Raw genomic sequence first — 27,924 nt, forward strand, 5'->3', positions numbered from 1 at the left:
CACCACATGTGCCTTGCTTCGGGTGGTGGTGTTTTTATTTTCTTGGGTCTAGACTTCTTATGCCTCTAGAGGGCGCAATTCTAGACTGAAACTTTGCACGTGTTTTTGAACTCAACAAATGCGATCCATGGTGGAGGGTATATAAGATTCGGCCCGGCAGAACTTGGCGCTCTCTTACTTGTTTTTTCTTTTATTCGTATATAACCATTAGTGCGAGCTCTCATATCGTCTTTCTCATCCCTTTCTTTCTAGGGTACCACTAGGGTACCGGGTGCACTCACCTTTGGGGGCAACCCACTCAACCTTAATTAACCTAACCTTATGGTCCATAATTTAATTTTATTGAGCTATCAAAAAAACATAGATCATGTAGCTGTCATTTCTATTTTGAGAGATATATAGCAACATTAACTTGGCAACACTATGTGTCAGCTACCATGTAGCCTCGCTAGATCTTTAAATACATTAGTCTTCAAATAAACCCGTCTCCACACTTGACATTTTGATCCCTTTTCACTCATTCGCCGATTTTGTACTTCAAAATAATAAAAAAAAAATCTGTTCAGAATCTTAGATGCGGCCTGGCCAAACTTGGGTCATTGGTACTTTTTGGATGGATGGGGGTATATTCATTTTGTCATTCCGTTTTCAACACATGAAAATAATTACTTCCGACCCTATCTTATATATAAAATTCAATTTGTGTTTGTTTGTTTGTCGGTTTGTTTGTTTATTTCCGTATAAACTCATAAACGGCTGAACCTATTACCTTGAAATTTTCACAGACTGGACCCTCCCCCTTACCCCGAAAGTACTACTCAAAAATAATTTTTGGGCGATCATGACATTCTCTTCATCAGGCATTCAAATTCATGTCGAAGTATAGGAGGTCACGCCACCCCCACAAAAACGCCCAAAATGGGCACATTAGCCAATCACGGATATGTGGGACTCGGTTTGTTTGTTCTGTATAGACTGAAAGTCGGCAGAACCGATTTTCTCAAACATAGGCTATATAATCTTTCGGTATCGGAAGGGGGACGGACCCTCCCCCTTATGCCAGAAACACAACACAAAATCAAAAGTGAACCGATCGGGACAATATAGGTATCAAATGAAAGGTATTGGAGAGGGAATACGAATATGGTATTAAAATTTGAGTCTAATCACCCATCGAGACGCCCCAACTCCAAAACTTCCCCAAACAGACATATTGGACGTTCATTTCAATATGGGGCTCAAATGAAAGGTAGTCGGGAGTAGATTTCGAATCTGGCATACAAAATCAGATCGAAGTATAGGGGGTCACGCCAGCCCCCAAAAACACCATTAGACCCATTATGACTATATGATACTTGGCTGAACTCATTTTCTTTAAATTTTCATAGATTGTGTACGTTTGCCTGGAAGGAAACATAGGCTATAAAATTTTTAGATATTGGGTGGAGGCGGACCCTCCCCCTTAACCCAAAAACGACACCCATATCCAAAAGTGGTCCGATGGGCACAATAAAGGTATCATATGAATGGTATTGGAGACCAGAAAACGAATATGGTATTAAAATTTGGTTCCAAGTACCCAGCGCCTCGATCTTCTGAGCTCATTCTACAATAAAATCTCTGACCACCAAGTTTCGAGGTGTCTCTCACCGCTTGATCTTTCCATCGAGCTTTTGGTCTTCCCGGTTTGTGTGTACCACCGTGTTTGCCTTCAAAAGACTTCTTTGCTGGAGCTTCTTCATCCATTCTGACAACATGACCTAGCCAACGCAGCCGTTGTATTTTGATGCGTGTAACTATGCTATCGTCGTCATGCAGCTCATACAGCTCGTGGTTCATACGTCGCCTATATTCTCCATCATCGCAAACTGGTCCATATATTTTACGAAGAATCTTTCTCTCAAATACTCCAAAAACATTACCACCAGGAATCGAGAAGGGGCAAATTCTCACATATCACTGAAAGCTTTCCGATTCAAGTTTAAACTCAATGATAAGGGACCTTTTTTATAGCCGAGTCCCGTACAGCGTGCCGCAGTGGAAAAAATTTTTTAAATGACCACGCATGGCATTGTACCTCGCAAATGTCGCCAACATTAGGAGGAGATAAACACCGCTTTGTCCGATGTTCTCGTCAGGATTCGAACGCTTTCAGCGTCATAGGCTACAATGGCACGAATTCGATATCCGCATTCAGGGCGAATTAGGGAGTTAAAGAAGGCGCTGTGGGGCGGCCCGGTTCGGCTAGACCCGATTCGGCTAGTCCGAGCTAGACCGATCTCTCGATTTAAAATCTTGACCCCATAGAAAACACATTTATAATCCGTTTTCGATGAAATTTGACACAGTGATTTATGTTAGGCTTTTCGACATCCGTGTCGTATATGGTTCATATCGGTCTATATTTGTATATGGCTACCAAAAAGACCAATATTTTGTTCTGCTTGTACATATTAGACCACTCATTATCCGTATCCAATTTGATCCAAATCGGAACATATTTCGATATAGCTGCTATGGGGGCATAAGTTATGCATTTTCACCGGTTTATAAGGAATATATATATGTATACTCGAGATGGTGGGTACCCAAAGTTCGGCCTGGCCGAACTTAACGCCTTTTTACTTGTTCATTCATATACGAAAAACAAAAACTAATTCATTTTTTATGTTATACCAAAGCAGCTAAATAAACCATTACATCTTTATTTCCTTTCAATTTCAGGTGAACGTTACGATTTCATTATTACCGCGGATCAACCTGTTGGTGCCTACTGGATTCAATTGAGAGGTCTGGGAGAATGTGGTATCAAACGAGCTCAACAATTGGCCATATTGCGTTATGCTCGTGGTCCATATCAGCCAGCATCGCCACCACCAACCTATGATGTTGGTGTGCCACAGGGTGTGGTAAGTCATTGCATTATTGATTTTTGTTTACCTCAACAGCCTTAAAAACTTCTTAGTTTACCAAAATTATTCATAATTGTATTAGGCGATAGTTAAATTTGTCTTCTAAATTTAAAGCATAAAAAACTTTGATTAAACGGTAAATTCCTTAATAGTACCATAATTTCAAGAAATTTAGTTCCATTAGAAGGCTGACAACAACAACAAAATTATAGCAGTTTTTTTTTTATTTTTGTTATCTAGCCCACCTTAGTATTTGATTTCTAATGTGGGCTTAGACTAATGACATAGAGTTTGATATCTTTCAATAAATTGTCAGCCTCTCTGGCTACATAGAATAGCTCTATTCTCTCTAGCATAGGCTTTGATTTTGTATTTTAATATTTCTAGCTTAGCTTACAAATTGATTGAGTAATTTACAAGATAATTGTCACCCACACACCCATACGCACACACACATTCAAATAGCACATAATCATAAATTTCAACATCGATATCAAATCATTTTTCATTCATAATGCGATCTATGCGAATACCTTAAGGTGAGTATAATTCAATGCATTTTGTTCATGTGTCTCTTGTTCATGTATTCCCCGACTGTCTGTGTACATAAAACTTTGTTAACTGAAAAGGCAATCAAGTGTACGAAATATGTACCAAAGTTATGAAGAGTTTATTGTATGAAGTGTTTTGCAAAACATAGAATGTCAATACATTCGATAGAGAATGGAAACAAAATATGCCATTCAAAATTATTAGCCATATTTATGAGTTGGTAAATAGTTATCGGCAAAATCTCAATTATTCAGCTAAACTAAATTGTTTGACAATTAAAGCTTGTCACAAATTATCAACGCCTTCAATGTGGTATTTAAGAAGAAAAACAAATCACAAGCAAATAATTGAAAGTTGAGACATTGACATAAATTGCTGGGCCTTCTATCATAAGGCCTCATAAGAAGAAGTTGAATCAATTGAGGAGATAAGGCAATAACCAAGGCCTTATTTCAGGATGATTTGATAGTGAGTTCGGTTTGAGAGTGCGGGTGCCGAGGATTTAATTCCCAACAAGTAAAAAGGCGCAAGTCATTGTTCAATTGTGTATAACAAAATATTGGTCTTTTTAGAAGCTATAACTTAAAATAAATCCATCTGAACCATATGCGACACAGATGTCGAAAAGCCTAATACAACGAACTGTCCCAAATCTCGGCGAAATTGGACAATAAATGCGCCTTTTCTGGGGCCAAAACCTTAAATCGTGAGATCGGTGAGATGGCAGCTATTTTCAAATCTGCACCGATCTGGGCCAAATTGAAAAAGGACGTCGAAGTGCCTAACGCAACTCAGTGTCTCAAATTTCGGCAAAATCGGACAATAAATGGGCCTTTTATAGCCCAAAACCTAAAACCGAGAAATCGGTCTATATGGCAGCTATATCCAAATCTGGGCCGATCTGGGCCAAATTGACGAAGGACGCCGAAAAGCCTAACGCAACTCACTGTCTCAAATTTCGGCAGAATCGGACAATAAATGCGCCTATTATGGACCAAAAACCTAAAACCGAGAGATCGGTCTATATGGCAGCTATATCCAAATCTGAACTTATCTGGACCTAATTGACGAAGGATGTCAAAAGGCCTAACACAACCCAGAGTCCCAAATTTCAGCAAAATCGGATAATAAATGTGGCTTTTATGGGGCTAAGACCCTAAATCGGAGGATCGGTCTATATGGCAGCTTATCCAAATCTGGACCGATCTGGACCTAATTGACGAAGGATGTCAAAAGGCCTAACACAACCCACTGTCAGCATTTATGGGCCTAAGACCCTAAATTGGCGGATCGATCTATATGGGGGCTATATCAAGATATAGTCCGATATAGCCCATCTTTGAACTTAACCTGCTTATGGACTAAAAAAGAATCTGTGCAAAGTTTCAGCTCAATATCTTTATTTTTAAAGACTGTAGCGTGATTTCATCAGACAGACGGACAGGCGGACAGACGGACGAACATGTCTAGATCGTCTTAAATGTTTACGCTGATCAAGAATATATATACTTTATAGGGTCGAAAATGGATATTTCGATGGGTTGCAAACGGAATGACAAAATGAATATACCCCTATCCTTCGGTGGTGGGTTCGGTTTCATGCTAACCATGGTATAGATTCACAAGTAAAAGCGTGCTATGTTCGGCTGGGCCGAATCTTATATACCATCCACCATGGATCACTTTTGTCGAGTTCTTTTGCCCGCTATCCCTTTTTTGAAACAAACAAAGGATGAAAGAAAATAATTGCTATGCTATTGGAGCTATGTCAAGTTATGGTCCGATTCGGACCATAATTGAATTGAATGTTGGAGACCATAGTAGAAGTCATTATGTAGGGGCTCAAGAAGTAAAATAGGGAGATCGATTTACAAGGGAGCTGTATCATGCTATAGACCGATTCAGAACATATTTGATATGTATGTTAAAGATCATGGGAGAAGCCGTTGAACAAAATTTCAGTCAAATCGGATAATAATTGGGCCCTATAGAGGCTCAAGAAGTCTTTATTTCAAATCCGTTAATATAGCAGCTAGATCAGGTTATGAACCGATTCAAACCCTATGTGGCACAGTTGTCGAAAGTCTTAACAAAACACGTCATGCATAATTTCAGCAACATCGGAGAAGAAATCGCCCTATAGTGGCTCAAGAAGTCCAATTTCAAGATCGGTTTATATGGCAGCTATATCAGGTTATGGACCGATTTGAACCATGCATAACACAGTTGTTGGAAGCCATACCGTTCATGGCACTTCGTGCAAAATTTTAGGCAAATCAGATAGGAACTGCGCCCTCTAGATGCTCAAGTAGTCTAGGCCCCAGTTCGGTTTTTATGACAGTTATATCAGGTTATAGACCGATTTCAACCTTACTTAGAGCGGTTATTTGAAATCATAACAAAACACCTCACGCAAAATTGCATCGAAATCGGATAGAAATCGTTCCCTCTAGAGGCTCTACAAGTCAAGACCCTAGATTTCAAGCGGCTGGCTTTACTCCCTCGAATGTAAGAGTGATTTGAACAGACAGACGGACGGACATGGCTAGATCGACTTAAAATGTCACGACGATCAAAAATATGATGATGATGAGGATGATCTGCATCTGTTTCCAGTAGAGTGGCGGATATAGAGCCCGGTAGTAGACTTAAAATGAACTCCAAAGCCCCAACCGCTGCGGTTATGGTATCAGGCCGTAGTATGTTGTCTAATACTGGCCCTCGACTAGTTGGGGGAGCGGCTACGCCTGGCTCCACTTGCCGACAAAGAATTGCTCTGCAGGGGATCGCTCATAGGTTAAGTGAGAGCCTTCGTGAGAACGATCCTAACACTCTCACAGAGAAGAAGAGAGGCTCCCTTAATTGGGTTTGGGAATTCGTTGCACAGGCTACCCCAAAGACAACACGTCTAGATTCGGAAACTTCACCGCAATCAGCCAAAAGGCTGCGGTCACCTGGAGGGCATCCCATGCCTAAAAGAACTAGGGCAAACAACAGTAAGATGGATCCAAGAACCTTTGCTAATGTCGCTAGGCACTGTTTGGTGATGGCAATTGTCGACGAGGGATAAGGACAGGGTTGCATACCTAGGAATAATTGGAGTGGGATAGTAAATGGACTGTCATCAGTATACTCTGATGTCCTTGCTGAATTTCCTGGATCTCCTCCAGTTTGTGACGATGCAGGCTGATATCGGGGCCGATACAGACTAATTACCTTCGGGGATCAACGCTCAATTGAAACGTATCGTTGCGCCCTAAGAAAAAATGAAGTACGGAAATTCTACCAAAGAATTAAACATCAAACCGATGGCTTTGGTCCAGGCACATCAACCTGCAGACACAAAGAAGGAAATCTGGTAACTGACATAGATAGCATGCTGAGGATATGGGAAAAACATTTTACCCAACTGCTAATGTCCGACGTTGGCGGCGAAGAGGATACCGCAGAACCAATCCCTGTTAATGGTATAGAATGTTTACCTCCTAGTCAGAATGAGCTCCAAGAAGCAGTGACCCGACTAAAGAACAACAAGGCAGCAGAAGCCGACGGGTTACCCGCTGAACTATTTAAGATCGGAGGCGACACGCTGATAAGGCGTATGCATCAGCTTATCTCCGCAATCTGGCTAGAAGAACGCATACCCTATGATTGCAACCTCAGCATACTATGTCCCGTACACAAGAAAGGAGACAAGACAGAATGTGCCAACTACAGTGGAATAAGTCTCCCCCCCATCGCATACAAGATACTCTCGAGCGTACTGTGTGAAAGATTAAAACCTAAAGTCAATGAGATAATTGGGACTTAGCAATGCGCCTTTAGTCCTGGTAAATCCACCATAGGCCATATATTCACACTGCTCCAAATCCTGGAAAAGACCCGAGAAGGACAAATTAACTCCTACCATCTCTTTGTTGACTACAAATCCGCCTTCGATACTCCTTTACGTTCAAAGGTATTTCAAGCCATGTCTGAGTTTGGTATCCCTGCAAAATTAATAAGACTCTGCAGGATGACACTTGCTGATACGCGATCCTCTGTAAGTATAGGAAAGAATCTCTCCGAACCATTCAATACCAAACGAGGTTTCAGACAAGGAGACAGCCTAGCGTGCGATCTCTTCAATATCCTGTTGGAGAAGATTATACGAGATGCAGATGTGCATGGATAAGGCACACTAATCACAAGAGAACACATGCTACTCGCCTATGCCGACGACATCGACATCATAGGTCGGTCACCGGAAGTAGTAACTGCAGCCTTTGAAAGAATCGAAAGAGAGTCAGTGAAAATGGGTGTGGCAGTAAATGCAGATGAGATGAAATGAATGAATTCAAGTCCCAAAACGCCTTGTACAACCGAGCAGATTAAAAAAACAGAGAAAGTTCGGAACCACAACTTTGAAATAGTCAGCAACTTTATCTATCTCGGCAGCGCCGTAACTGAAACGAATGACACCAGTTTTAAGATAAAGTGAAGAATAATACTGGCAAACAGATGCTACTTTAGATTAAGTAAGCCGATTAGAAACAAGCCCAACTCTCGACAGACGAAGATTTCAATATACAAGACACTGATACTATCCGTGTTGTTATATGGTTCTGAGGAATGGGTACTTCTGAAAGCAGATGAGGCAGTGTTTGGAGTATTTCAGAGAAAGATTCTTTGTAAAATATATGGTCCGGTTTGCGTTAATGAAAGAAAATATAGACGTCGTAAGAACCTCGAGCTGTATGACGACGATAGCATAGTTACACGTATCAAAATACAACGGCTGCGTTGGCTAGGTAATGTTGTCAGAATGGATGAAGAAGCTCCAGCAAAGAAGTCTTTGGAAGGCAGACACGGTGTTACACGCAAACCGAGAAGACCAAAGGCCCGATGGAAAGGTTAAGTGGTGGAAACTTGGTGTCAGAGATTTTAGAATGAGCGCAGGAGATCGAGGCGTTTGGAACGCTATTCTACGTTCGGCTAGTGGACCAAATGTTCTGTCATAGTCAGTTAAATAAAGTAAGCCACTCCATTTCTCGACATGTTGTTGTCCATCCGTCCGAAAAAGTTATCCAACTAACACAGATACATACTCGTTTTTATACCCACCACCGAAGGATGGGGGTAAACTCATTTTGTCATTCCGTTTGCAAAATATTGAAATATCCATTTCCGACCCTATAAAGTTATATATTCTTGATCAGCGTACAATTCTAAGACGATCTAACATGTCCGTCCGTCTGTCTGTCTGTTGAAATCACGCTACAGTCTTTAAAAATAGACATTTTGAGCTGAAATTTTGCACAGATTCTCTTTTTATACCCACCACCGCAGGATGGGGATAAATTCATTTTATTATTCCGCTTGCAACACATCGAAATATCCATTTCCGACACTATAAAGTATATATATATTCTTGATCAGCGTGAAAATCTAAGATGATCTAACATGTCCGTCCGTCTGTCTGTTGAAATCACGCTACAGTCTTTAAAAATAGAGATATTGAGCTGAAACTTTGCACAGATTCTCTCTTTGTCCACAGGCAGGTTAAATTCGAAGATGGGATATATCGGATTATATCTTGATATAGCCCCCATATAGACCGATCCGCCGATTTAGGGTCTTAGGCCCATAAACGCCACATTTATTATCCGATTTCGCTGAAATTTGGGACAGTGAGTTGTGTTAGGCCCTTCGACATCGATCGTCAATTTGGCCCAGATCGGTTGAGTTTTGGATATAGCTGCCATATAGACCGATCCGCCGATTTAGGGTCTTAGGCCTATAAACGCCACATTTATTATCCGATTTTGCTGAAAGTTGGGACAGTGAGTTGTGTTAGGCCCTTCGACATCGATCGTCAATTTGGCCCAGATCGGTTGAGTTTTGGATATAGCTGCCTATAGACAGATCCTCCGATTTAGGGTCTTAGGCCCATAAAAGCCACATTTATTATCCGATTTTGCTAAAATTTGAGACAGTGAGTTGTGTTGGGCCCCTTGACGTCCTTCTTCAATTTGGCCCAGATTGGTCCAGATTTGAATATAGCTGCCATATAGACCGATCTCTCGATTTAAGGTTTTGGGCCCATAAAAGGCTCATTTATTATCCGATTTCGCCGAAATTTGGGACAGTGCGTTGTGCATATAGAAGAAATAATACATATATGTTTGCATATCACTGATTTTGATAAACTCAAGTATCAAATCCTTTACTGCCTTTTTAGTTAACATAACAAAGTTTCCTTATTTCCGATTTGTATATATTTATGAAAGTTTTAAAAATTTACAATACAATACCAATAATATTGCAATTATTCTTAAAAAAAACATCTTTCTTTTGTATTTAAATATTTAACATCCTTTATTTTTCTCTTATTTAATTCCATGTAATATAACCGCAAAATATACCACCCACCGTGTCCTTTTTTGTATTATATTTTTAACTACAAATGCCCTCTCCTGCCCTTAAAAAACACAAAAACCTTACAAAACGATGGTTGAAAAAAAATACAACAAAAAATTGTAAATAAATATGCACTGCTTAAAAAAAAAACATTGCAAACCAAATGCACCTACAAAACTCCCAAAAAAAACAAATGGCCAACGAATTGCAAACTATGTGTAAAAACCAAAATTGTCGGCAAATAAAAGGTTATGAATCCCTTGGATGCCATGTGCAATGGTCAACGCAACGATGCCATCTGTGTTAGTCAGCTGAAGAGCGCTTTGGAAATTGATCGCGGCATTTTGGCAGAGAAACCAGATGTAAAGATATTCTTGCCCTTCCGTTTCTATTTGTATCGTCCCGAAGAATTGTTCCAGCCCAACACCTACAATCGTTTCCTGGGTAAGTTGAAGCGGCTAAGTTGCGTAGCCTCTGACACCAAGAAAATTCTAAAGTTTAACGGCAATGCATTACTTTTATTATTTTGTATTATGTTTCCAGTGGCTCCTACCGGTGATCATGTTATTTCTTTGATTGATGAAATCTCGTATCTTTCCGCACCCGCCCCCTTAACATCGCAATATAATGATATCAATCCCGAACAATTCTGTAATGGAGATAACCGGCCAGCTGACTGTGGTCCAAACTGCATGTGTACTCATAAGATTGATATACCATTGAATGCTGTGGTTGAAGTCGTCTTGGTCGATGAAGGTAAGGTTTTGCTTTTTATTTTTTTTTTTTTTTTGCTATGAACTGCATTTTTTATAAAACACAGATGCGTAGGTAACGTTTGAGAAAACCTGGTATAGCTTCTATATAAACCGATTTGTCAGAAATTTTGCACGTAGTGTTCTGTTATGACCTCCAACTACTGTGTCCAGTACTGTCCAAATCGGTCTATAACCTGATATAGCTTCTATATAAACCGAACTCCCGATTTGATTTTTTGAGCCTCTGAAACCCGCAATTTTCATCCGATTTGGCTGAACTTTGGCATGTGGTGTTCTGTTATGACTTCTAACAACTGTTCTAAGTACTGTCCAAATCTTTCAAGAACATGATATAACCTGATATAGCTCCCATATAAACCAATCTCCCCATCTGACTTCTTGAGCCCTTACAAGCCGCGATTTTTATTCGATTTGGCTGAAATTTTGCATATAGTGTTGGTGGGTTTGCAAGTTTCGGCCCGGCCGAACTTCTTTATATATACCCGAGGTAGTTTGTATCCAAAGTTCGGCCCACCCGAGTTTAATGTCTTTTTATACCCTCCACCATAGGATGGGCGGTATACTAACTTCTTCATACTGTATTCTTGATCGTCTTGACATTCTAAGTCGATTTAGCCCTGTCGGTCCGTCTGTCGAAGGAATAAAGCTAAGTGCTTACCCACCACCATAGGATGGGGGAATACTAATCTAGTCATTCTGTTTGTAACGCCTTGAAATATTGATCTGCGATCCCATAAAGTATATATATATTCTGGAACCTCTCGACATTCTGAGTCGATCTAGCCATGTCCGTCCGTCTGTCCGTCGAAAGAACACTAACTTTCGAAGGAGTAAAGCTAGCCGCTTGAAATTTTTGCACAAATACTTCTTATTAGTGTAGGTCAGTTTCAGTTTGTAGGATTTAAAATTGGGCAATATCGGTCAATGTTTTTATATAGGTGCCATATAAACCTATCTTTGATCTTGACTTCTTGAGCCACTAGAGGGCGAAATTCTTATCCGATTTGGCTAAAATTTTGCACGAGGTATTTCATTATGATTTCCAACAACTTTGCTAAGTATGGTTGAAATGGTATGGTTCTTGAGCCTCTAAAAGGCGTAATTCCCATTTTTTGTTGTGACTTCCAACAATTGCGCTAAGTATGGTTGAAATTGGTCTATATCCTGGTATAGCTGCACGACGTGTTTCGCTATGACTTCAAACAACTGTGCCGAGTATGGTTAAAATCGGTCCATAACCTGATATAGCTGTCATATAAACCGTCTTGAATCTTGGCTCCTTGAGCCACTAGAGGGCGCAATTCTTATCCGATTTGGCTGAAACTTTGCATGAGATTTTTTGAAATGACTTCCACCAATTGCGCTAAGTATGGTTGGTCGGTCTATATCCTGGTATAGCTGTCATATAAAACGGTCTGAGATCTTCACTTCTTGAGCCTCTAGAGGGCAATTATTATGCGATACGGCTGAAATATTGTATAACCTCTTCTCCCATGACCTTCAACATACATGTCAAATATAGTTTGAATCAATCAACCTGATACAGCTCCCATATAAATCGATCTCACTATTTTACTTCTTGTTATCCCCCCACCGAAGAATGGGGGTATACTCATTTTATCATTCCGTTTGCAACACAAGGAAATATCCATTTCCGACCCTATAAAGTATATATATTCTTGATCAGCGTAAAAATCTAAGACGATCTAGACATGTCCGTCCGTCTGTCTGTTCTAATCAAGCTACAGTCTTTAAAAAAAGAGATATTGAGCAGAAACTTTGCACAGATTCTTTTTTTGTCCATAAGCAGGTAAAGTTCGAAGATGGGCTATATTGGACTATATCTTGATATAGCCCCCATATAGACCGATCCGCCGATTTAGAATCTTAGGCCCATAAAAGCTACATTTATTATCCGATTTTGCTGAAATTTGGGACAGTAAGTTGTGTTAGGCCCTTCGACATCCTTCGTCAATTTGGCTCAGATCGGTTCAGATTTGGATATGGCTGCCCCATAGACCGATCCTCCGATTTAAGGTCTTAGGACCATAAAAGTCACATTTATTATCCGATTTTGCTGAAATTTGGGACAGTTATTTGTGTTAGGACCTTTGATATCCCTCATCAATTTGGTGCAGATCGGTTTAGATTTGGATATAGCTGCCCCATAGACCGATCCTCCGATAAAGGGTCTTAAGCCCATAAAAGGCGCATTTATTGTCCGATGTCGCCGAAATTTGGGACAGTGAGTTGTATTAGGCCCTTCGATATCCTTCGTCACTATAGCCCTGAACGGATTAGATTTGGTTATAGCTGTCATATAGACCGATCCTCCGATTTGGGGCTTAGGCCCATTAAAGCCACATTTATTATGCGATTTCGCCGAAATTTGGGACAGGGAGTTGCGTTAGACTCTTCAACAACCTTCCGCAATTTGGCTCCAGATTTGGATATAGCTGCCATATAGATCGATCTCTCGATTTTAGGTTTTGGACCCATAAAAGGCGCATTTATTGTCCAATTTCACCGAAATTTGGGATAGGGAGTTGTGTTAGGCCCTTCGACAGCCCTCTTTAATTTAGCTGTGATCGGTTCAGATTTAGATATAGCTGCCATATAGGCCGATCTCTTGATTTAAAGTCTTGACCCCTGAAAAACACATTCTGATTTCGCTGAAATTTGACACAGTGACTTATGTTAGGCTTTTCGACATCCATGTCATCTATGGTTCAAATCGGTCTATATTTGGATATGGCTACCAAAAAGACCAAAACTGAGCAATGACTTGTATATATTAGATCTCTCAAGATCAGTGTCGAATTTGGTCGAAATCGAACCATATTCCGATAAAGCTGCTATGGCACATAAATTATGCATTTTTCACCGGATTATGACGAAAGGTGGTTGACATATATACCCGAGGTGGTGCGTATCCAAAGTTCGGCACGGCCGAACTTAACGCCTTTTTACTTGTTTTGTTTAAGTTTAATTTTTTGTTAGCCATCTATGTATGACAACTGCTTAGTGAAAAATATAATGCTATATAATGAAAACTATAATAAACCTCAAATATTTGCTGTTACCTGTGCAAATTCCAACACCCTAGTTCCACGTCTCTTTCTTGGTTCACCTTAGCTTTAACCTTAGCCAAGACAGAAACTTCATTCGATTCATTGCATATCTCAAAATTATTATTTACATTTTGTGCTTTTATTTGTTTATAAACAATAAAACTAAGTAATAATAACAATGCATGGCCATAAACAAAAATGGGTTTGGTCCAAACAAACAGCGAGTCACCGACATAGGTCGTAAACAACAAATATATAATTCGAAAAATATTGGTTACCTACATGACCAATGGGGAAAAGCCCCCACATCATTGCAAAAAAAAATGTGAAACAAAATCTAAAATGAAACAAATGCACAGCCAGAGAGAAATAAAATCACATACCCCATATCAGGCAATCTGCCCAAATGGGGTAGCCCACTGATCTCCCAAGTGCGGAATACAGTCTTTTTTCCATTGTTTTAAATTATGTACTAAATGTAGCTGAAAATCTCCAGATTGAATGACTAACCTCTAACCGACCGACGGACGGCCGTATTGTGGTGGACCAATAATCATGAGATTCATATGCTTGGAATGATTGTGGTCCATATCTAACAAAGCCAACAAATCGTTATAATCATTGTTGAAATTATAAACATTTAAAATTTGCTTCCCAAGCCATACAAAATCGCCGCCCAACTGATTCATTGTAAGCCACATTGCGCATGGTAGCAAAAAACGTTTTTGAGATAAAACTTGCAAACAAAAAATATATGTTTCTTGGAAGTGCTGAATAAACGTAGCAACAACAACAACACAAAGTACAATTGTGTTGGCGTTTTGGGTGCTGACTTTGGTGAGAAGAACGGAAACATTCACACAAAAAGTCTATCTCTGCTGTTGCCAAATGCAACAAACCTTAATTTAGATTACTTTTGCCAAAGTGGGAGTAATAACAATTACTTGAAGATTTCGAGGCTGCTTTAGGAATAGAGAGCATATTTCCTTTTGTTTTGCCAAAAGTTCATATGGGTGGTTCCATATCAATAAGCTATAAGACAATAATTGAATTAAATGTAAGAGACCATAGAAGAAGTCATTGTGTAACATTTCAGCCAAATCGAATAGGAATGTGCGCCCTTTGGGAGCTCAAGAAGTAAAATAGCGAGATTGGTTTATAGAGGAGGTGTATCAGGCTGTAACCGTTGCAGACCATATATGACACGTATGTGAGAAGCCGTTGTAACAAATTTTAGCCAAACGGGAAAGTAATTGCGCCCTCTAAAGGCTGAAGAAGTTAAAATCCCAGACCCATTATGTACCGATTTGAATCATATTTGCCACAGTTGTTGGAAGTCATAACGAAACACGTTTTGCAAAATTTCAGCCAAATCGGATAAGAATTGCGCACTCTAGTGGCTCAAGAAGTCAAGACCCAGATCAGTTTATAGGACAGTTCATCAGGTTATGGACCGATTTTAACCGGGCCGAATGTTATATACCCTCCACCATGGTCGCATCTGTCGAGTTCTTTGCGCAGTATCTGTTTTCAGGCAAATAAAGTATAATAAATAAGGACGGAGGAGCAGCTATATCAAGTTATAGTCCGATTCGGGGCTCAAGAAGCGAAATCGGGAGATCGGTTTATATGGGAGCTGTATCGAGCTATAGATCGATTCTGACCATATTGCACACGTATGATGACGGCCATAGGAGGAGCCGTTGTACAAAATTTGTGCCAAATCGGATGAGAATTGCACTCTCTAGAGGCTCAAGAAGTCAAGACCCAAGATCGGTTTATATGGCAGCTATATCAGGTTATGGACCGATTAGGACCATACTTCGCACAGATGTTGGATATTATAACAATACACGTCGTGCAAAATTGCATTCCAATCGGATAAGAAGCTCATTCCTCTAGAGGCTCAAGAAGTCAAGACCCAAGATCGCTATATATTGTAGCTATGTCAAAACATGGACCGATATGGCCCATTTACAATCCCAGCTGCTTTCGACAGACAGACGGACGGACAGACGGACGGACAGACGGACGGACAGACGGACGGACAGACGGACGGACAGACGGACGGACAGACGGACGGACGGACAGACGGACGGACAGACGGACGGACAGACAGACGGACAGACGGACGGACAGACGGACGGACAGACGGACGGACAGACGGACGGACAGACGGACGGACGGACAGACGGACAGACGGACAGACGGACGGACAGACGGACGGACAGACGGACGGACAGACAGACGGACGGACAGACGGACGGACGGACAGACGGACGGACAGACGGACGGACAGACGGACGGACAGACGGACGGACAGACGGACGGACAGACGGACGGACAGACGGATGGACAGACGGACGGACAGACGGACGGACAGACGGACGGACATGGCTAGATCGACATAAAATGTCATGGAGTCTCAGATGCCGGAAGACCAAGGTGGTCTCAATAAGACCCCGTTTCCTCAATAAGACGATTTCGATATCTGACTAGGTCAAATACTTAGGTGTGATCTTGGACAGGAAACTGAATTGGAAGTGTCACATTCAGGAGCGTACTGAGAAGGCTCACAGATGTTGGGCACTATATAGACGGACCATAGGCTCGAAATGGGGCCTGAATCCTAGAATAGTCCACTGGCTCTACAAGAGCGTGATTAGACCAATTCTTGCTTACGCCTCAGTAGTTTGGTGGACTGTTATGGAGAAACAGTGCAACATACGGACCATACAACAGGTTCAGAGAACATATTGTCTTGGCATAGGCGGAACGATGAGAACCACGCCCACTAGGGCACTGGAGACTATTATAGATAGACATACAGATTAAGTGTGAGGCAGCCACTACGGCTATGAGACTTAAGGCGATGGTAGAATAGATTGAGGATGTGAGCAGCTCATACCATCGCGGTATAATCGAGGCGACGATAGGAAACCTGGAAGAAAGTGGAGAGGTTTCCGATCGGATACCTAAGATGAATCTTGAAGTCGAGTGCGACGCACTGCTGCCATCGGCACAGTCTTGGATTGACGGAACCCTAGTATTGCCATCTGGAAGATCATGTTACACGGTTGGATCAAAGCTAGAGGACAGTGTGGGCCTGGGGGTTTACATTGAAAACCAGGGACTGTCATTGAAAACCCAGGGACTGACACCTGTTTAAGACTGCCTGACCATAATGCGGTCCTGTAGGTGGAGATCCGGCCGATCACGGAATGCGGGAAGTGGTGTGGTGCTAACGCGAGGACGTCGAGTCTGAACATCTTTACGGACAGTAAAATGGTCATAAGGGCAATTACAACCAGGTCACGAACAGTCTTGCAGTGTAAGAAGGAGATTAACGCCTTCTCTGAGGATGGGAAAGTCTGCATCGTTTGGCTGCCGGGCCATAACGGAGTAAGAGGAAATGAAAGGGCAGACGAATTGGCGGTGAAGGCCAGAGGACTGGCTTCAATAAACTTGGTTAATCCGAAGCCTTCCGGGTCGACGCAGTCCGAGTTGAGGGAGTGGGACTACGGGACTAGGACTACGAGCTCATTTATGTTAAATCGGTGGGGCAAGTGATAGCATGTGTAGGCCATGAGGGGAAGATGATGAGACGTTGGAGCATTTCCTATGCCATTGCCCGGCTTTCGCGTCGAACAGATGCCGGTACTTAGGTGGAAACACAATATCAGACATGAACCAACTTAGGGGAGTGGCATTGCAAACTATTAAGGATTTTGTAAGTAGCACGGAATTCCTAACTTAAAACAGCCGATTACTGGCTTAGGTGTGTGTCCATAGTGGCATGGGGCGGATTAATATCCGCACCCTCTATTCAAACTAACCAAATGAAATGAATGAATCAAATGAATATTTCGAGTAGTTACAAACAGTATGACGAAATTAGTATACCCTCATCCTATGGTGGAGGGTATAATCAGAACATTTTTACGCATGGCGTAAAAGAATCCCCAGCAAAGCTGATTCTTCTAGCGAAACGGGTACTTAATATTTCATTTGATATAAAGGGTTCCTTTACTTTGACCGAATAAATTATTTTGATCAAACTGATACAAACCCCGTAATTCAACTATTTTTGTTTAATGGAAATCTTTACAGTAATTTATATTAATTGTTTTTCCTTTCATTCTATTCTTTTTTTTTGCAGTTCAACAACCCAATTTGTCACATCCCTTCCATTTGCATGGCTATGGGTTCAGTGTTGTCGGTATTGGCCGTTCGCCCGATACAAACGTGAAAAAGATCAACTTGAAGCATGCCCTGGATTTGGATAGACGCGGCCTGTTGCACAGACAATACAATTTGCCACCCACCAAAGATACCATTGCGGTGCCCAACAATGGTTATGTGGTACTGAGATTTAGAGCTGATAATCCTGGTAAGTATTACAGACTCCACAAGTTGTTATCGATCAACAAAATATTTAACTACATTTGTTACTCAAAATAGCCAAAAAGTTTGTTAAAACAACCGTTTTTCTCTGCTGAAAAGGCAAAGCAGTTATGGCTGTTGTTTTAGCAAAGATATTACCTACCTTTATTATTCTCTACACCACTGTTGTTGTATATAGGGTTTTATAACTTGGTGCATTTGTTTGTAGCAGCCAGAAGGGTTGTTACAAAGGGGTGGTCAGCATACGCGACCACTTGTAAGCATTTTTTCTCCAGAGACGATTATATATTGTTTATGGTCATATTCCAAAGTAGAGGAGCCAGTACACCTTCTTGGGGAGTTCATCTGCTGACCCGTCTTTTTAGATCTACAAAACGTAATTATTAAATTATTAATTAACATTTGGTAGGGTTGATACCTAGAAATTCAGCTCCTTCATGATTGACGTCGATTTGTATTATTGAAAGCAGCCTCAACATCAAGAAATTCTATGTGTTTTTTGACTGCGAGAGAACCCTCTATGTAGTCGACTAGGTCGTGAAGGGCTGTTTTAGTGGACTTTAGTGGCGCTAACTGTATGCATGCTGTTGCCAAGACAGGCGATCTTCAGGGATCTTTGCCCTAAGATATGTTTCTTTAAACCTCTTTAGAGTGTGGTAAGATTTCCCTGCTTTTGGAATGAAAATGATCTATGTGTCTCTCCATCCCACACATCCCACATATACGACACGCTGATACAAGCAGAGTATATCCCCCTAAGCCAAGGAGCCAGTCTATCGGACACAGCTAGTAATTCAACCAGTGATACATCACGGAAACGAAAATTTTTATCGCCCCAAGGGTTTTCTAAGGCAATGTCGTTGCGAATTTTGTCACAAATTCAAATTATGCTTCAAAATGAAAATCAAACCACAAATGCAGAATACGAAGCCTGTCGTGGCCAAAACACCAAAAACAACTAAAAACGCATTAAGTTCGGCCGGGCCGAACTTTGGATACCCACCACCTCGGGTATATATGTAAATCCTATTTCGTCACAATGCGGTGAAAATTTTATAACTTAAGCACCCAAATTCGGCACGGACATTAAGTGGTCTAATATATATGCCACTATTCAATTTTGTAGAACAAAATATTGGTCTCCTTGGCAGATATATCCAATTATAAATCGATCTGAACCATATTAGGGTCGGATATTGTGAGATTCAGAAAAACTCACTATTTCAAATTTCAGCGAAATCGGGTAATAAATAAAACTTTTATTAGCTTAGTCCGATCTGAACCATATTTAGGTCGGATATCAGGAGGCTAAAAATAACTCACTGTTTCAAATTATAGCAAAATCGGGTAATAAATAAAGCTTTTATGGGCTTCAGACCCTTTATCGGCAGATCGGTCTATATGACAGCTATATCTAAATTTAGCCCGATCTGTACCATATTTTGGTCGGATGTTGGGAGGCTTATAACTGCGCACTATTCCAAATTTCAGTGAAACCGGATCAAAAATAAAGCTTTTATGACCTTCAGACCCTTTATCGGGAGATCGGTCTATATGGCAGCTATATCTAAATATGGATCGATCTAATCCATATTTAGGTCAGATATTGGGAGGCTTAAAATAACTCACTGTTGCAAATTTCAGCGAAATCGGATAATAAATAAATCTTTTATGGTCTTCAGACCCTTTATCGGGAGATCGGTCTATATGGTAACTATATCTAAATATAGTCCGATCTGACCATATTTTGGTCATTTATCGGACAGCTTTAAACTACTCACTGTTTCAAATTTCAACAAAATCGGATGAAAAACAAAGTTTTTATGGGCATTAGACACTTTATCGGAAAGTCGGTCTATATAGCAGCTATATCGAAATATGGTCCAATTTGTACCGTTCAAAAACTTAACCAGCGTACATCAAAAAGACGTATCTGCCAAATTTCAGCTCAATATCTCAATTTTTTAATGCTCTAGAGTGATTACAACAGACGGCGGACAGACAAACGGACAGACTCACGGACATCGTTAAATCGTCTTAGAATTTTACGATGATCCGAAATATATATACTTTGTAGGGTCGGAAATGGATATTTCGATGTGTTGAAAACGGAATGACAAAATAAATATACCCCGTATCCTATCCTGAAAAAAATTTGTTCGCTTTGGATCCCACACAATTTGTCGTGTCGATTGATCGAAGGAAATGCTCAAAAAATACGAAACAACTGTATTTTTGAGCACTCAAAACACCGATTTGATGATTCATCCGATATATAGTCCTGACTTGGCACCGAATGATTTCTTTTTATTCCCGTACGTACAAAAAATGTAGTATCCTATATTCACCGGGGGCTTAAACTCTACCACCTGCGAAAATTTCATGAAAACAATGGGCAACAATTTCATTATACCCACCACCGAAGGATGGGAGTATATTCATTTTGTCATTCCGCTTGCAACACATCGAAATATCCATTTCCGATCCTATAAAGTATACATATTCTTGATCAACGTAAAAATCTAAGACCATCTAGACATGTCCGTCCGTCTGCCTGTTGAAATCAAGCTAGAGTCTTTAAAAATAGAGATATTGAGCAGAAAGTTTGCACAGATTCTTTTTTGTCCATAAGCAGGTTAATTTCGAAGATGGGCTAAATCGGACTATATCTTGATATAGCTCCCATATAGACCGATCCGCCGATTTAGGGTCTTAGACCCATAAATGCTACATTTATTATCCGATTTTGCTGAAATTTTGGACAGGGGGTTGTGTTAGGCCCTTCGACTTTCTCCATTAATTTGGCTCAGATCGGTTCAGATATGGATATAGCTGTCATATAGACCGATCCTCCGATTTAGGGTACTAGAACCATGAAAGCCACGTTTATTATTTGATTTTGCTGAAATTTGGGACAGTGAGTTGTGTTACGCCCTTCGCCATCCTTCATCAGTTTGGCTCAGATCGGTCCAGATTTGGATATAGCTGCCATATAGATCGATCCTCCGATTTAGGGTCTTAGGCCCATAAAAGCCACATTTATTATCCGATTTTGCTGAATTTTGGGTCAGTGAGTTGTGTTGGGCCCTTCGACATCCTTCGTTAATTTGGTTCAGATCGGTTCAGATTTGGATATAGCTGCCATATAGACCGATCTGTCGACTTAGGGTCTTAGGCCTATAAGAGCCACATTTATTATCCGATTTTGCTGAAATTTGGGATAGTGAGTTGTCTTAGGCTCTTCGACATCCTTCGTCAATTTGGTCCAGATCGGTTCAGATTTGGATGTAGCTGCCATATAGACCGATCTGTCGACTTAGGGTCTTAGGCCCATAACAGCCACATTTATTATCCGATTTTGCTGAAATTAGGAACAATGAGTTGTGTTAGGCCCTTCGACATCCTTCGTCAATTTGGCTCAGATCGGTGCAGATTTAGATATAGCTGCCGTATAGACCGATCCTTCGATTTGGGGTCTTAGGCCCATAAAAGCCACATTTATTATCCGATTTTGCTGAATTTTGGGACAGTGATTTGTGTTAGGCCCTTTGATATACCTCATAAATTTGGATATAGCTGCCATATAGATCGATCTCTTTATTTAAGGTTTTGGGCCCATAAAAGGTGCATTTATTGTCCGATTTCGCCGCAATTTGGGACAGTAAGTTGTGTTAGGCTCTTCGACATTTTTCTGCAACTTGACCAAAATCGGTCCAGATTTGGATATAGCTGGCATGTAGACCGATATCTCGATTTAAAATCTTGGCCGCAAAAAAGGCGCATTTATAATCCGATTTCACTGAAATTTGACACAGTGATTTATGTTAGACTTTTCGACATACGTGTCATATATAGTTCAGATCGGTTTATTTTTTTGTACACAATTGAACGATGACTTGTTCTTATTGGTATTTGGTCCAAATCGGATCATATTTCGATATAGCTGCTATAGGGCATAAGGCATGCATTTTTCACCGGATTTTGATGAAAGGTGGTTTACATATATTCCTGAGCTGGTGGGTATCCAAAGTTCGGCCCGGCCGAACTTTGGTCCAAATCGGATCATATTTCGATATAGCTGCTATAGGGCATAAGGCATGCATTTTTCACCGGATTTTGATGAAAGGTGGTTTACATATATTCCTGAGCTGGTGGGTATCCAAAGTTCGGCCCGGTCGAACTAAACACCTTTTTACTTGTTTAAATTTGAATATAGCAGAAAATTTTTGCTGTTTTACCAACAAATTACTGCTGTCCCATTTTCAGCAGTCTTTCTGCTGTTTCAGCAAACACGTTTGCTGTTTTTACTAACAAATTTATATAAATGTGTGTTAATTTGTGTAAATTTTTAGCATATTAAAATGATTACTGATTAATTTTTGTGATTTCTTCTTCTTTCCACAGGTTTCTGGTTGTTCCATTGCCATTTCTTGTTCCACATTGTCATTGGCATGAATTTGATCTTGCAAGTAGGAACAAATGCTGATTTGCCACCAGTGCCACCAGGTTTCCCTACATGTGGTGACCACACACCACCCATACCAATCAATTAAGGTGTAAACAAACGTTACATCAAAACAACGAAAACAAAAAAAAATATTTTTAGAGAAAAATGTCGCCAATCCCGCACACAACAATCCAACTACATACACGAGAGAAGTTTCCTAAAACAATAGACAAGCGGCATAATATTTTCTCTAGATATTTTCCTATAATAGCAATAATAACAATAACAACAATACAAAAAACAAACAAACGAAAAAGACAAAAACAAGAACACATGTACAAAGTTTTAAAAGACACACACACATATACTAGAGACAGAAAGTACTAAAAAAAATAATCACAGACCAAGTGTATAAAATAACCAACAAGAAAAAGCTAAATGCACTCTCAAATATATATCCCTTGTATATGTATATCAACCTTAACTGTAGAACAGCACTTGTATGTTGTATTGAAATCATAAACGAAGGCTTTAAAGCTGCCCTCTTTACGAGAAAGCTACAAAGCAATGCCAATTTCCCATGAAGCTGTTACTAAAGCTTATAACGCACTGTCTATGTGTTTAAACTGTAGAGTCGCGAAGCAACTTTAAACCTTCTATGCGCTTGTAAGGCTTTCAAAAGAGACCAGGAAACCCACAAAGCTTTTGGGGCTCAAAGCTTTTGGCCCTTAAGCTTTACCAGGAGATTTCTTGCTTTTTGAACAGCATTACAAATTGAGAATTTATCATGTGAAAATTTTCAATAACTCTTTAGCGCAATAGTCATAAAATTATGAATAATTTAACGAATATATTTGCGTGTACACTTCTCTGTTGTAAAATAGTTAATTATTCTCTCTTGTATTTCTTATAGCAATCGTTCCTTTATCCACCAACAACTTTTCAATTTCAAAATGACTCCCCTCCTTCATATTGTTACATATAATTTAAACCCTTTTTGGCCTTTTTCGTTTCAAACTTGACAATTTTCCTTATGTTGTAGCTAAATTTTTTATTTTTTTAAATTCCCATTCAATAGAACTTTTCACCTTGCCCAATCTTTTAAATCTGCCACTTGCTTATTTTTTACATGTTTAAAATTTAAGTGAATTGTACTTATTATATGTTTGCTTAGTGTATATTATTATGTTTTTTTTTTTTTTTGTTTAATATTTTATTCTATTTTTTTTATTTGTTTGTTTATTTGTAAACAGAACTGCAATAGTCTTATTTTGTTTATATATTTTTTTCCTATTCAATATGGGTCCCACACAGGTCCTTCCAGTTAGCAGTTGTGGCCTAGTTGCAACACTCTTGTCGTCACACTTTTTGCTCTTTCTTGCTACCTACTCAACATGCTTTCTTATTTTTATTTATGCAATTTCTTCTTCTTCTAAATGTTAATGTTAATTAATTATTATTTACTTATTTTTTTTATTATTGAATACCTTATATACTTTAAAAGCATAACGAAAATGTGTAAAGGAAATTAAATTTTGTATAAAGACATGTAAAATATGACATATTATTTTTTTATACGAATATTACTGCCGTTAATATTAAATTTAATTATTTTTAAAAGTAAACCATAAAATAAATTATATAAAAATACACCTACCTTTTCCTATTTGTATTATTTACCTCGTTACATGCACACCCCAATGGCACTTTTAATAGTGTTGTAAATATTTTAAATAACTCAAAACAACATATCGAGTCCTTTGTGTACTATATTCTGTGTTAAAATGTGTTTTTTATATAACTGAACTAGCTGGACCGAGCCCGCACCGCTGCGCCTTCTTTTATTTTATATGGAACAAAATTTTCCTTAGAATATTTATTTTCGACAATTAAAGAGCTTTAAATGAAATACCATGCTACGAAAATAGTATATCGCTTGACAAACAGTTTAACAATATAAGTGCCTTTATCTGACCCCCATCTTGGTCCCGAAAGTGGGTATCAATTCTTGCTCTACCCCCTAATTCCTTCCATTTAAGCCCCACATTCACATGGTCGGTAAATATGCCCGATTTAGGGTGTTTTGAGGAGTGGGGTGGTCTCCCAAACACTAAGCCCTGAAAATATATCAGCAACGTGCTCTATTCTCACATATTTGGCATATTCCCATATTGCCATTGGCCTCAAAATTGTTTTCTAATCTCAAATTCCATTCACTTAAACCCTTTATTGAAAAAGCCAGCAAATATGTCCGGTTTGGGGTATGGGCCCTAAAAACTATGAATATCGAGTTCCACTGTCTTGAAAACCCAAATTGTCTTCGTGAGAAAATACGTCATACTTGGGGGTTGTTATGGTGTTGAGACGTCCCCTAGACAGTTGGTCCCGAATGTTGATGTCAGATTCATGGTCTACTCCCAAATACTCTTCATTTGAGCTCCATTTTTCCTTAGTCGGCAAACATGATCGGTTTGGGCGATGGGGCGGCGATTCAGTGACTTGGCTTTGAAAATATATATCCGATTCATGTTCTACTCTAAAATACCTCTTATTTGAGCCTCATTCTGCAATGGTAAGCAAATAGTATTTTACTAGATTAGTATTTTACTCGCAAATACCTTTCATTTGAGACCCATATTAGCATTTTTGGTAAATATGTCCGATTTAGGGTTGTTTAAGGGGTTGGGATGGCCCCCCAAACACTTGGTCCGGCAATTGGACATCAGATACGTTTTCTTATCTTAAATTCCTTTCATTTGAATCCCATATTGTTGTGATTGGTGTATATATCTATACTTGGTAGGTTTGAGGTGGGGCACCCTATCCCCTAGGTATCCCATCTGAAATTTGAATATCAAATTTTTGTTTGTAGGTTACTATAAGAGAGCAGACAAAATTTCGCTTAAATCGCACCACCCATCTCCGAGATCTGGCGTTTCTGAAAATTAGGATAGGGAGGAGGGTCCGCACCCCCTTCAGATATAAAAAAATGTAGTACCCTGTTTTCACCACGGGATCATTATGCATCATCAGTGAATCAAGAAAATCGGTTCAGTCGTTTCTAAGTTTATAAGGAACACACAAACAAACAAACAAACACAAATTGATTTTAATATATAAGATATGTTTCAAGGAAAATTTGATACGAATATCTTACTGCTACCTCCTCAAAAGTGAGTGAAGTACTGTCAATTCTGAAGCTTAAGTAACAGTGTTCAAGACAGGTATCCAGAACGGGTACCTTTTTTCCGCTCCACTCCCGTTCCAGCAAAAATGTTTCCGCTCCGGCAAAAATCTTTTCCTTCCGTTCCGTTCCACGCTCCGCTCCGAAAGAGAAACTAACAAAAATTGTGAAATTTTATGATATTCGCCCTAACAGGCAAAAAACTAGAAAATGAACAAGTAAAAGCGTGCTAAGTTCGACCGGGCCGAATCTTGGAAACCCGCCATTCTGCTAAAAATTTATACAAAATAAATTAAGTTCTAGGAAATAATTTTATTTTACATATCAAACCTCTATTAAACCAGCAAAAATCAATGCTTCCAGGAGCCGAACAGGGATCGAGAAACCCCTTTACATGGTAGCTATATCAGGTTATAGACTGATTTTGGCCGTATTTGGCACAGTTGTTGTAACAAAACATCGTATGCAAAATGTTAGTCTAATCGGACAAAAATTGCGCCTTTTTAGGACTCAAGAAGTCAAATCGGGAGATCGGTTTATATGGGAGCTATATCAGGTTATAAACTGACTAGCTGAACCGGCACCGCCTTTTTTTACTTTATATGGAACAAAATTTTCCTTTGAATATTTTTTTTCGACAATTGAAGAGTTTTTAGTGAAATGCCATGCTACGAAAATAGTATTTGTATGTATATCGCTTGGCTAACAGTTAAACAAATTAAATGCCTTTATCTGAATCCCAGATGATCTTTACTGATTTATGAATTCGCTTAACGGGTTTAGGGTCATTTGAGTTTGGATGTTCTCCAAAGTACTCAATTCTTAAGAGACTTTATTTGAGCGCGATATTCTCATGGGGATTATGGGAGTAAGAATGTTCCCAGGGTGGCGGTTGGTGGTGTGGACCCCCCGAAACGTGTTCCCGAAAGTGAGTATGAATTTCGTGATCTACTCCTAAATATCTTTAATTTAAGTCCCATATTGCCTTGACCCGTAAATATGTATGTCCGATTTATGGGTGTTTTCGGGGTGAGTTGGTCCCCAGACACTTGGCCCTGAAAAAAAATATCCGCATCGTGCTCACTTGGCCCCAAAATTGGTTATCATATTCGTTTTCTAATCTCAAATACATTTCATTGGATCGGTAAATGTATACTCTTGGGGAAGGGGCGGTGCCCTCCCACCCACCCATCCATCCGTGATGGGTATAAAAACTTCAACACTGGAATTTGAAATATATGAATTATCCCACGAAAGTTCCATTAAGGCAGTGCAGAGGAAGTCTACCTGCTCTTCGTATCAATGAGTGTTGTCCTTTCCAAGTTATGGCAAGGGATCCAAAAAAAGTATAATAACCACAAGGCACTCCCACTTCTTTGATAATACCTAAATAGTCAATGATTAGTTACCAAAATTCCCGGGTATTCCAATCGTTAATAAGATCCCTAAGAATCTGCCATCACCATAGATGTAAATAAATGTTAAGCACTAAACTTGTAAATGATATAACCCTGAGAAACTCCTAAAAGGACCTCTGCAAAGTTTAAAAAAATATGTAAGTAAAAATTTTATTTAAGTTTTTATGCATAAGAATATCATTAACTTTGAGGATTCATAACTTACCTATGCATGTAATCGGTTTCTCCATAACATTTTCTGCTTGTGCTTTATTCTCACCTTAAAACAGGTACTCAATCCCCTGGATGCCATATGTGATCGCAAACGCTCAGATGCTGTGTGTGTGTCGAATTTGAAAAATGCCAAAGCTGTGGACAAATCTGTTTTAGTGGAAAGACCGGATGTTAAGATTTTCCTACCCTTCCGTTTCTATGTGTACGAGCCAAAGAATCTGTTCATACCAAACACTTATAATCGTTATTTGGGTAAGTTCGATGTGGTGCAAGGGAGATCGGTCTGTACAATTTGTGTGCTCCTCTCTGTGTTTGTCTATCTCTCACTCTATGTCTGTGACTCGCTCAATGTTTTTTGCTACATTTGTACGCTTTGTTCCTATCGCTCTAGCTCGCCTATCTTTGTGTGGGTGTTTTTGAGTGTTTTTTGTGTGTTAATTTTTGATTTTGCTAAAAACCAAGGGAAACCAAACATTGGACTAGTTCTATTTTTTTTTTTGGAATTTCTATGTCAATCCAAAAGTGGTTCCTTTGGTTGTAGTCTTTAA

General features: G+C 39.6%; 1 protein-coding gene across 1 annotated transcript in view; it reads left to right on the forward strand.

The window, feature by feature from the left end:
* Window positions 1–24,037, forward strand: part of LOC106086636 (uncharacterized) — a 308,384-nt gene extending 284,347 nt beyond the window's left edge. The window contains exons 5-9 of the mRNA XM_013251381.2: window positions 2,725–2,909; window positions 10,112–10,307; window positions 10,407–10,619; window positions 17,870–18,100; window positions 22,519–24,037. Of these exons, the coding sequence (XP_013106835.1) occupies window positions 2,725–2,909; window positions 10,112–10,307; window positions 10,407–10,619; window positions 17,870–18,100; window positions 22,519–22,667 (974 nt within the window). The 3' untranslated portion in view covers window positions 22,668–24,037. The remainder of the gene's footprint in view (window positions 1–2,724; window positions 2,910–10,111; window positions 10,308–10,406; window positions 10,620–17,869; window positions 18,101–22,518) is intronic.
* The last annotated feature ends 3,887 nt before the right edge of the window (window positions 24,038–27,924 follow it).

This window comes from Stomoxys calcitrans, chromosome 5, assembly GCF_963082655.1.
Source record: "Stomoxys calcitrans chromosome 5, idStoCalc2.1, whole genome shotgun sequence".
Classification (NCBI taxonomy): Eukaryota; Metazoa; Arthropoda; class Insecta; order Diptera; family Muscidae; genus Stomoxys; species Stomoxys calcitrans.